This window comes from Galleria mellonella, unplaced genomic scaffold (assembly GCF_026898425.1).
Source record: "Galleria mellonella isolate WM207_F2 unplaced genomic scaffold, CSIRO_AGI_GalMel_v1 utg40, whole genome shotgun sequence".
Classification (NCBI taxonomy): Eukaryota; Metazoa; Arthropoda; class Insecta; order Lepidoptera; family Pyralidae; genus Galleria; species Galleria mellonella.
In genome coordinates, this window is record NW_026442094.1 from 5,826,792 (window position 1) to 5,839,782 (window position 12,991).

General features: G+C 32.1%; 1 protein-coding gene across 1 annotated transcript in view; it reads right to left on the reverse strand.

Moving 5' to 3' along the window:
- The window catches only part of LOC113520377 (homeobox protein 10), a 118,177-nt gene that overhangs the window by 96,001 nt on the left and 9,185 nt on the right, over positions 1-12,991 (reverse strand). Inside the window, exon 2 of the mRNA XM_026905700.3 lies at positions 5,047-5,958. Within this exon, the coding sequence (XP_026761501.1) occupies positions 5,047-5,818 (772 nt within the window). The 5' untranslated portion in view covers positions 5,819-5,958. The remainder of the gene's footprint in view (positions 1-5,046; positions 5,959-12,991) is intronic.

Here is a 12,991-nt window from a genome sequence, read left to right on the forward strand (position 1 = left end):
TGAAATAAGTGAAAATTAATCTACATATATACACATTAATACTCTATTTTAAATGTTTCACCGAAACAAATAAATAGTACTAAATATTGAACCTTTTCTACGATAACGAATTAAATACCGAAACTAGAATTATGTATTTGCTTAATCTTACTTTTGCATAAATAAAAAGTAAAAAAAGTGTCTATGGTCAACAAATGGAAGCTCGCCCTAAAATTAGTAACAGTTATAAAGCCTAGTCTAAACATGGTGCAGCAGACAGCGCGCAACAAATTAAACCATCGCTATATCGCGGATCGTAGGCAGATGATGTGGCGCGAACACGATCACGTTGGCAAGGGCTGCCGCTCGTGAAATTTAAATATACCCACTGTGCCAAATTATCAGCTCCAAATAATAAATCATTTATTGTGCTCGCACTGTTTAGTAGTAAAAATGTTAGTTTTCGCATAAAACCGCATAATTAATTTTCATACAAAAATAGTGATGTCGTAACTATTTATATTTGTCTACAATATCTATCCACTTCGTAAAGTATGTTAATCTGTTAAACTTAGACTGGATATTATTAATCAATTATCAAAAGGCTAATGATTAATAAGTCAGATGAGTATTAATAATATATGGTAGCATTCATTATATATATATATATATATATATATATATATATATATATATATATATATATAAAATATATATAAAAAATTATTTTGTGTATAATATAAACATCAATGTTTTAACATTATCAACTATGTATAATTTTTTTATCATCATATCATATAAGAGGGATTTTGCCAGTAGTTGTTATAGTTGTTAGAAATATATATACTTGATAATAATGTATTAAAACATTATCAATTCGTATGATATAATTAGAAAGTTTTCTGACTAGCATACTACAGTCGCCCTAAAACACCAACCAGTAATATAGTACTTAGCTTTATTTAACATTGATTCTATAAACTAGTGTTCATATACATACGACTAATCCATATAAATTAATTCTAAATATACATTGGCAACCCTGAGCTCGATGGACGCCACAGCTGCAACGACCAATAGCTTATTGCTTGGACGTTCCACGTTCAAATTACATCTTGCAAACTTATATTTTACTTACACAAAATCTCTTATGACCCTTAAATGTATCCGCAGTAAGGTTTAATTTTATATTTTAATATTTGTATTGTTGAAATTAATAGTAAATATTTGTATATTGGTCTCGATTAAAACGTTCCAATATAAACGCAAGTGGTATTTGAAAATAGGATATGACTGCTATTTTATTAGCAATATTATGAAGAGTAGAATATGGTGCCGTCAAAAGACAAATCGTCAGCAAACTGCCTGTGATGATAGGATTGATGGCTTAAGGTTTATTTCCGTATGGAATTTAGTAAGTATTATATTAATAATTAAAGAATAAGTCAATATTCTTCACAACCATTGTGACCATTTTGTGTTACTGTGGCACACTCACGAAAAATTATGTTACCTTTTTTATGTACTTTTCTTTTGTTTTTTTTTTTTTATATAAGTATTCTTTTATTTCTTTTTTTAAGTTTGTACCAATATCTGATGTTATTAGTGTACTGTAAGTGATGCAAATAGATTATATAATTATCTATCTAACCAATAAGATATCTTCAACCCAATGATCATTATAACTACTTCAATTTCATTATAATTTGTTTTAACCTAACCAATAAAGATTTAGATTTTTTTATACAACTTAGAATGGCAAACAAGCTGACGGCCCACCTGATGGAAAGTGGTAACCGCCGCCTATAGACATGAGCAGTACCATGGACATAACAGAGTATACTGTTTCGCCCATGATACCCCCCATGCGTTGCCATTCCTGAGGACTCAGTGTTATTCCTCTGTACCCAGTAAATTCACGCCATATCCCACCCCTCAAAACACAACTGCTTTACGGTTGAAACACGAATGGGACAGAGGTACCCAAGCAATCGACTTTTTGTACAAAGTCTCTCTAAATGATACTCAATAATAACATAAGTAAACAATTTTTCGACTAATACATTGTTATGGTTGACTGGTAGAGAAACTCATCCGGTGTTAAGTCCGCCAAATGTACATACGTATACACTGTACATTAAAATTCAAATAAATACATAAATAAACGTCCTGTGTGGCCCCGACATAGAATAGACCACCCCTTCTTTTCCCGTGGGTGTCGTAAGAGTCGACGAAGAGAGGGCAAGGGATGGGCAGCAGCGTCCCTCTTAAAATATCAAAGCCTAACTGCGGTTGCAATTCTGCCTCAAGCGTGGTAATCACTGGCAAAACCCCCCAAGGGGGAGGCTTATGTTCAGCAGTGGACAGTTAAAATCTGATATAATGATGTTGATGACATATATAAACAAGTTTTTTTATAGACAGACTCAATTTCTTTTAAAAGCCAACGTTTAATTGTATTAATTCTGTAATTAATAAAAGATCGTCAAGAAAACTAGCCACAAACTTTCCGTTCTAATTTCAAATATTTTAATTCTTTAAAAATCTTTAATCGGATTTTTACGAGCATTAATAAAATGCCAACTCGATCCTACCACTGACAAGTGATTTACTTAATAATAAAATTCTATTTTTGTTTTTAAATTAATAATCTAGCTGCTATTATAAACGTGAAAGTTTGTAAGGATGTACGAATGGATATCTCTGGCTCAAAAGATATCTCTGGCAATCCATCGCGCAAATGCTGCAAGTGTCATGGGGACCTTTGGGTCGGGTACGGATCGTGAATATGACTGATAATTTTTTTTTGTGTATAAAACATTATTGCATGTATAAAATAAATATGTACGAGTATATATTATATCTCAAATTAACATATGATCATCATCATCATATCAGCTGTTAACCATCCACTGCTGAATGTAAGACTACTTCATAAGGGAAGGTTTGCCGGTAGTTGCCACGCTTGGCAGGATAATTGGTAACTGAAGGTGTTTTGTTTTTGTTTTATACAACTTAGAATGCCAAACAAGCTGACGGCCCCCCTGATGGAAAGTGGTAACCATCGCCTAAGGTAGATTTTTAGCGATGTTTCAAGAAGAATGCTACTGCTCATTCCTCCACTATTAAATTCCCTTAATCGCCTCTAACGATATGTACTGAAAAGGAAGGGGTGTTTACCAAAGAGAGACTTTGTAGAAAAGTCACCTTCATGGATTCGTAGTGTGACCTAGCTGTATTTTTGCTGTGACGAAGCTGAGCTTGTGTGACTGTATTTTAATTTGATATAGCAATCAGAAAAAAAAATTAAGATTTCTTCAGAGCTGACAATGCACACATGATTTCCCTAGTATTGTAGACGTTCAAAGGCTATAGTGATCGTATACTATCAATAAAAAAAAAGTAAAAAAAGTCCTCAGAAATGGTAACGCATGATACCATGGGCGTCACATACTTTAATGCCCATTAATGCTGTTCATATCTATAATCGACCATTACCACTTTTTCTCACATGGGCCGTCAGCACGTTTGCATTCTAAGTATCATAAAAGTAAATTTATCTGAAATAATGCATCTTTATTTTTATTTATGTTTGTAAATTTATATTCAACAGTCATAGACAATAATATAAAAGAGTTTACGTCTACATACTCCATCTGCGTTCATCGACGTGTACTAAAATTATTATTACACTCACTCAGACGCGAGCTCTTTTAGTGGACCTCTTTCGACTAATTGACTCTGATTTACAACTTAGCCGGTTTATAGCCTATACCGACCTCAGTAGGTTCGTGGAATAAGTCATTTGTTTGTTTGGCCGCGTGTGTGGGACTGGTGGTCGTTTAGAATACTGAATACTGTACGACAACTAGCTCTTTCTCCCGACTTCGGTTGAAGAGACTTACGACTGCTTCCTCAGATAGCACACGATCTATTTAATCATGTTAAAGTACATCGGGGTTAGTACAAGCTATTCCCAGTGTCTATCAACTTTCACATTTGCCTTATATGCTTATTTGAGCATCCTTTCATCCGAAATTCTTATCAAATCCTTGATCATAGCAAGGGCCGATAAAAGCATTTTTACTCCGGATCTTTCAAACCATTACGCTCTCGTACTACAGTATAAGAAATAAACTGCAAGTTTTTTTCAATAGATTCTAAAAATTTATTTATTGTTTAATAGGTACACCCAGTGACGTGTGTGTGTGTGTGCATGCATGACTTCACATGCATGCATGCACACACACGCATGCATGCATTTAGATATACTTATTACTAATATTAGATAATGTTTATGTCTTAATTTTATGGTACTATGATTTGTATTTGCATGGTTATGGAGGAGCGTGACCTTCTGATACAGGTGATAACACTTACTAGAAGGTCACAACAACGATCTTAGTATTGTATCAATTTTGTTACGAAATAAATATTTTTTCATTTTCATTTTTCAGTGACCTTTCCGTACCGTACTTAAAATATCCTATGTGTTAAAAACCGTCGTGTGGTCCCGGCATAAAATGAGCCACTCCTTCCTTCCTGCGACGCTTGGCAGACAGATTGGCAACCGCAGTTAGGCTTTTCGTGATATTTTAAGAGGGACGTTGCTGTCCATCCTTCTAGCATTAAATTCCTTCAGTCGCCTCTTACGACACCCACAGGAAAGAAAGGGGTGGCCTATTCTATGGGCTACACGGACGGACGGATGATAATGATGATTTGTTAAAATGTTTCAAATTTTATCCAAATTCGTTTAAACTTTTAAGTATTAACATCTAAACATACTAACGTCTTTATAAACTTTCTTATTTATATTATTAGTAGAATTTTCTATTTCGATGAAAATTAGCTATAAAATCATATAAATAATAATAAAGCCAATCGACATTATAAATAACGTCAAAACTAAGGTCACTGTCTTAATTTAATCGAATCTTAAAATTCTTTAGAATGCTCTAACACGACGAAATTTACAAGTCCAAACTTCAAGCGAATCACTATTCCAACCTTACGGTTTATCTTACCATAAATACAGATCTGCTAAAAGTATTATTCAGAACTCACCTTTTGTGATCTTGTCATCTTCATTCGCACACCAATCTTTAGGCTTTGGCACAGACAAATTCAACGGCTGCTCATCGCACTTGTAGTATTGCACTTTATCCTCACTCTCACTAGTCCTCACTCCCCTTTGTAATAACTGTTCCTGCAGTTTATTCTTATGTACACTTAAATTAAATTTCCTATCAGTCAAATCTGTTTGCACTTGTATATTTTTATCGAAAGAAAAAGATTTCTTAGCTTCAAAATTTCTCTTAACGTTTATCAACTGACTAACGCTTGATCTCTTAGGTTCCTCTTTATTACTCCTATCAACGTTCGATATACCTAATATGTACTCTATTGTATGAGGTGTTGGCTTTTTCGGAGGTTTCCCATACACATGTGGATGCCATGATGGTTCGCACGAATCGTCTTTTTTAAACTCTTCATTTCTAACCTCAATAGTTTCGACATTCTCATGATTACTGTCAATTGAGCTTTTGCTGTTATGAGATTCTTTTACATTGTCGGATTCGTTTACATTGTCGGCTATTACAAGTTCCTCTTCTTTTTCTTCTTCATCAACGTTAATTTTCTCTTCTGGAGTCAGTCTATCAAGTTCATCAGTATACTGATATTCTATAGTATAGGAGCTATCATTATTAAATCCATTGTGGACATCTATCAGTCTATTATCAGCTTGTTCTATTAAATTCGGTGCAACGTAACTGGAGACCACAGTTTGCATATCGTCTGTCTCTTTCTTGTCTTCCTGTCCCGTTTCCGCGCTCATGTGTTAAAATTCACCCGCGATTTGTACGGAAATAGCATGTCATGTTTGTTTTTATGATTGAATTAGCATTTAATAGCCACTTGGGATTGATGTAGAGTTGTTTGATGTATGCGGTCTTTGAAGTCCGTTTCAGATGCTTCCTGTAACAAACACACGGACGATTTGAATCATATTGAGTGAATAAGTGCTCTGGATAGTAGGAACATGTTAATTAATAGATTATGTTTAGATTAACTCTGTGTTAACGAATGAGGTAGTGCAATTTATTTGAAGTTTTAGTCTTTAATATATAATGTTTTTTTTTTTTTTTTTATTAACGGACATCAATTTATTGGTCCTTAAAAAAGCCTGTATATTCAAACAAAAATGTTTCAAGTATATCAAATTTACAACACTTAAACACGAGTTAATTTCACGACATTATATTACCATAAAATTCAGTTCTCAATGACGTAAGGTAATACAATACTGAACGTACATACCTAATTAGTCAGTCACAAATCATTACGCTGAATACGCATAATGTGTAGTCAATTGTTGAACTGTTGTGGTAATTAATACTCTACGTGAGTATTTTTAAGTATTATTAAATATTAAATATACGCAAGCTAAAGTTAGCATTCTTTTAAAGGAGCATTCAACCAGTGACATTCTTTACCATGTTTCTTTAGCAAAAATGTAAAATTTTCTCCTATTGAAACCAATGGATCCTAAAGACTTTGATGTCAGCCTATATACCTACACGTGCTAAGAGATCTATACTAACCTATGGTTATGAAATAGATCGTATTCTTGGAGGAGGCTCGATGAGCTATGCCCACCTCAGAATTACCTAGTGCCCACCCAATAATATGAGCGGAATTTTTAACTATTCGCAAAGTCGTGTTTGAAAGTACATAATGTACCTTTTTCATGAAAATATCCCCCCCCCCCCCTCCCTTTGAAAAATTATTTTAAATACACCAATGTCGGTATTCTATCTTTCTATCAAGAATTTTCTAAATAGGCGTGCAGATATGAAGAAAGTTATGAAAGTGCAGGAAACAAGGGAAGTGAGTTCCTACTTATCTTATAAAAATAGAAACATTTATTTTTGCGTGATACAACATAGAATACAAAGCCACGCATAGGAATATCTATAGAAACAAATTAATACCTTATACGTTTCACATGAAGCGAACACAAACATATACACAATTACACGCACGCACACAGCACTATAATCGCAATAATTCGGTGACAGGGCAGTACAGTCGAGTACAAATTCCTGTCAAAGGTTCGTGCTTTATCGTGTCCCGTCTATTACCAAATCTCCCTCCTAATAGTGATGTAATTAAAGTATCGATAAGTTGTTTTATTATTTATCTATAACCATACACGCATAATAGTAATTAATCAATTCGTGTGAAGAAAGTCCCGAAGTGTATAGTATAATTTTTTGATCCGGTTTTTACTGTGTGTGTGTTCTAAGACTTTTTAAAAATTATTGATATTGCTATGGCATTTACCTTAAAGTGTTATTTCAATACAAAATTGTACAGAGATGATATCTAAAAAAAGTCTGAGTATTTTAAATGTATATAAAAAGAAAACTTTAAACTTTGTCGATGTATCAGAAGATTTGTGGATACGAGAAAGGTCATTCGTTGTATTATTACAAATATTAGATATGCGTTTTGGTGACCTTGGTCATGTAGCAAAACAGACTGTTGTACTTTCTGTTAATTATATCCTGTTTATTATAGGATTTGTTTTTACCCGCGACTTTATCCATGTAATGAGAATATCTTAATTGACTGAGATAAGATGTAGCCAATTTCCCTTCCCATTTCAAATTCCTATATGCAAACCAAATTCTATGACGGTTGTTTGAACCCTTAAGACAAAATAAGTAACAAACAAACTTATTTTTACATTTATAATATCGATTAATAAGGTTCTATTTCGACAGAAGAAAATAAAACACTCCTACAACTAAATTATAATAGAAGAAAGGAATGGCTAATAATGCGGACTACCAGTTCTAATGCTAACAAGTTGTCAGATTGACCTTCACGTGGTCCCCTCTGGAAACCATCGTGTTGAATTCCAAGTGTATTCATCACAATAGGCTAACTGATCTACCTTTTCATCCTCTCTATTATTTCTGAACTGATATTCTTCCATCGTATACCATTAGCACAGGTGAGGTTACCACTCCATTATTATCAATTAAAAAACAAAAAGTAAAATATAATAGTTTTCCTAGAAGTCTGATTTTTTAATAAAGAGAAAATATATATTGTACTGGCCTTCTGATTATGTATATATAATTATAATTATCACAATCAGATATTAAATAATTACTCGATACGATATCAGAAACGTTATGACGAATACACTCACACAGACTCCCGTCACACGATTGTGCTTTATCATACATCGTATTCCAAACCTCCCCTGCGGTTGTAGTGTTGTAATGAAAATATCGATACAAATGATAATTACAATGGTTGACTCGATTTATCGATACGCGCCAACAGCACGCGCGCACCCCAATTGTATTATTTCCGCCATAAAGCTTAAATGCTTATTCTATTCCAGTAGTTTTACTACGTAAATAAATTAGAGTTCGTTTCAAAAGACCGATAGAAACTAGAAAGGTATCACTAGCCCCCGTCAAGTACTACTCACGCCGGCCATTTCAATTGCACGTTACTTCAATATCCTGAATAGTGACGTTCTTAGGTAAATATCGATATTTATCTTATATTTGTAAAACATTTCTCATTTATTATTTATGCTTTTCTTTTATATACATATAAATTAAATGACAAATTTAATTTTGCTACAGAAGAATAACACCTGAGTCCTCAGGAATGGGAACGCATGGGGGAGTATAATGGGCGAAACAGTATACTCTATTATGTCCATGGTACTGCTCATGTCTATAGACGACGGTTACCACTTTCCATCAGGTCGGGCGTCAGCTTGTTAATAGCAGTGTTTACCAGCACTTGGTGTCACTGTGAACATACATTGATTTTATTGTAATGTAACATCTGTAATTCTGTATTTTTGTGATAATAAATAAAAAAATAAAATAAAAAATATTATAAAAAAAAAATTAAAATGTATACAATTTGTAAAAAATTTAATAGTGTTTTTCTAATAATATCAATAATTTATTTATTTACTTTTTTTGTAAACTTATCATTTAGACATATCATGGAATTAGTGGAATATTATATTTTTATTTACTATTCACAATATGTAAACCAATTACGAAATATTATATGTAATATAATTTTAAGTTCAATATTATAATTTTCATACGAAATTGTTGCACGTGAATTATATATAAAATAACCATTATTATGGTAAAATAAAACTCTTAAAAAATTTCTAAAGCCTAACTGCGATTGCCAATCCGCCACAACTGACAAAGCCGCTCAAGGGAAAGTCTTATGTTCAGCAGTGGACAGTTAACGGCTGATATTGTGATGATGATGATAAAATAACTTGCCTAATATACGTCCATATTGTTCATAAACTACCGAAATATTAGGTAGGTTTAGCTACTATTTTTTTTATCAATATAGATACATAGATACTCTATATATAAATAACTATATTGCTATGTATCTGATTCAGTGACTCATCATACATGATAGTAGTCACCGGTAAAGTACCGTTATCTCTTTCTAGCCAAAAATCAATAAATTATTGTAAAACCCTATACAGATATATTATAAAATAATTATAATAATAAAGTACATAGATAATTTTGCATGATTTTCATATTTTAACAAAATATTTTATGATCGCCAAATTAATCGTTTTGTTAAATATACAGGGTAAAATCAAAATATAATTAAATAAATTAACTAACTGTATTTTGCAATTTTAGCAACGTGATTTTTTATACCAAATACTCTAAATATTCGTCTGAAATATAGCCTAAGTGTTTACTAAAACAATTCTTATAATGTAATTTACTAATTAGAAAAACATTGTATCGAAAAAGTGGAAAAAATTAAAATATATAATTAAATGCATTAAAAGCAATGTATTACTTTATTTGGCCATAATATTAATCTCTATTGATATTCTATTGTTATCAGACATTATAAATTAAAGAAAACTATTATCGAACCATTATAGCCTATAGATTGATAGATAAAATCAATATATGAAAAGTAATGGCATTCAAAATAAGAGATGATAGCTTTAGTTTAACTCAACTGTATTTAAAAAAAAATCTATTATATTTAACTTATTATTTTACTTGTATATAAGCAACATTAATCGATTAATAGAGGAATTAATTTTAAGTATTATTCTTTTACAGAAATTGTTTACTTTTATCGACTATAGTAAGGTATATAGTGATTTTGTGTTAATTTCATTACTATTTTCGACAAACCCATGTAGGTTGTTACAAAATGTTATATCATGATATTAGTAACGATAACAATCCAACGATTTATTTGATAATGTGAGGTAAAAACATTTTTAACCGACTTCAAAAAGAATATTAAGTATTTTTTTTTTATTTATTACCTCAATAAGCAGTCAGATTTGAACTGATTTGGAAAATTATTTTTTTTATCTGAAATATACTTAGAGATTAGGCGTTTAGAAATTTTTTAATTAAAATAACTCGTTTTCTATCACAAATGAAGCCGATTGTTTTGTAGAATACAGTCTTAATAACAATGAAGACAGATAATCTAGACATTATACATAGTATAATGTCTAGATTGTACCGCTGTAATTACATGCCCCTTATCCGTTTCTACTCCTGGAGAGTAATGTATCTCTATTTACTCTTTAAATTAAAACATTTCATTAATGCTTTATGAAAGAAAAACATAATAAAAATCTAAGTTAACAATATTTTTTAAAAGATGTTATTTGTTATTTTATCAGCCATTAATTGTCCACATCTGAACATAGTTCCTCCCCCTATTTTACCAGTAAATACCACGCTTGGCAGGCGAATTGGCAACTGCAGTTAGGTTTTAGTGATGTTTTAAGAACGACGCAGATGCGTATCCCTTGACTATTAAGATATTTACTTACATTAATATACGTAACGTAAAAAAAATGAAAATAAAAGACTCGGTTTATTTACTGGGAATTAATTCTGTTTACAATCGCATATTATATATCTAATTTAACTGATCTGTCATCATATAGCCAATACAGAGTATCGTGTTCACGGCGACAAATATAAACGTTCAATAATGTAGTAATGTATCAACAGAAATTAATTATGTGCTAAAACGATTTGTGACCAAATTGTTGGTTGCGTCAAAAAAATATCTGTACATATAATAAAACTGTAGAAGTCGAATGTCTGTACATAGAAATAAAACGCTAAAAACCGAGTCAAGGGGATGTTAGAAGTGAAATAGAACACATCCAGATTTTTTTCAAATTTTTCGCTTCTCTGTCTGTTTGTATAGACTAATCTCGAAACTGTTGGATTAATTTGAATTAAATTTTACATGGTGGTACCTTACATCCCCGGACAACATTTTAAATACTTTTAATCATGAAAAATTAAAGAGTTCCCGTGGGATAGTAGAAAAACTATAATAACTTATACATCTTAGTACACAACCTACTTCGAATTCGAACCTAAACGAGACGTCATTTGATTATTTTTGATCCAGTATTCCCAGGCATAATAAATAGGTAAATATACATACGTCGATACATAATAACAAAGAATAACAACATCAACTAGTACATAATATATCCAAATAAAATATGTGCTGTTTATCGATATATTAATTGTCGTGTAAGCTCAGTACTAACAAACGAACATCCCTACTGCTACCGCCCGGGGTAAGTCTGGCCCTCGACACAATCTCCCTCTACACGAGCGCACGCACACCAAAAACAGCGCTTATACACTCATCGGTGAACGTTGATTGATTTTTATTGGAAACAAAAGCCAGGGTTGTGCCATATTTTTTTTAATCACCTGTATTATGCACTAACATATAGTTAGTGTAAATAAAATAAATTGTTTTCGAATTTTACAATTTCAATTTTTGAACAATTGTAAAACTTTTTGAAGTTAACGCGGCTGTGATTAATTGTCAATTGACTATTTGATTCTCCAGATTAAAGCATTTTATTCTCATCAGAAGTAACTAAAATTGTAACCTTGTGGCATTAAATACACTAAAATTAAAAGAACACTATATGTTAGTTTTCCCAAGAGACTAAAACATGGGGTTCTTCAAAAGGGGGGGTAAAGAGGTTTCTTTAGGGTCGGCAACTCGTGCGTAATATCCTTGGTATTGCAAGCGTTCATAGGCTACGGTAACCTCTTACCATCAGGTGGGCCATATGCTTGATTGCCACCTCATTGTTATAAAAAAAGGAGTATTCATCACCCCTTTATAGGTATACGACCTATTTATTATATTTTCATGCCAACCTCCGTATTATTTGGATAAAAGATAAAAAAAATTAAATATATTTTAACGTGTAGTACATTACATTGCAACTCTATATTGATGGCTGAAATCAAAATCTAATAGGACTTCAATCAATAGGTTATATTCCCGTAATAAGCCAAAACTAATTTTATTCCGATTGAAGTGGATTTATTATGCAATGAAATCTTAAATTATTTAAAAATAAATTCCTGTTTTAGTGACAACCCTCGCGTCAATTGAAACAAAGTACGACATCGGCGGGAACACGTTACAGCCACAAATATATCGTTCATACAGTTGACCCTACTGTGTAAACTATATATTTACAAGTAATATATAAATCCTACTACACAGGAATTTCTTTCTATAAATCGTTGCTATATTCGCTGTAAATGTGGAAGTGACTGTTGGTATTTGAAATAAGATGCACAGAAAATGGTATGGAGTAAGAAATGTTGAGTAAGGAAGAAGTTAGAATAGTTAGTCCATCATGACGAATTCACCAAAGAACCACGAACTTTTCCAGAGGAAACCGCGTGGAGGTCGATCTGTTAAGTTATATTGTTAGCAATGTTAACAAGATTATGTGGTTAGGATTACATGCCTTCCATTAAATATCTCCCGTCTGTACATATACATATTATGTTTTAGTCTTATCACTAACTACAAATATCTAGTATAAAAAAACCGGTCAAGTGCGAGTCGGACTCACGCACTGACGATTCGTACAAAAAAT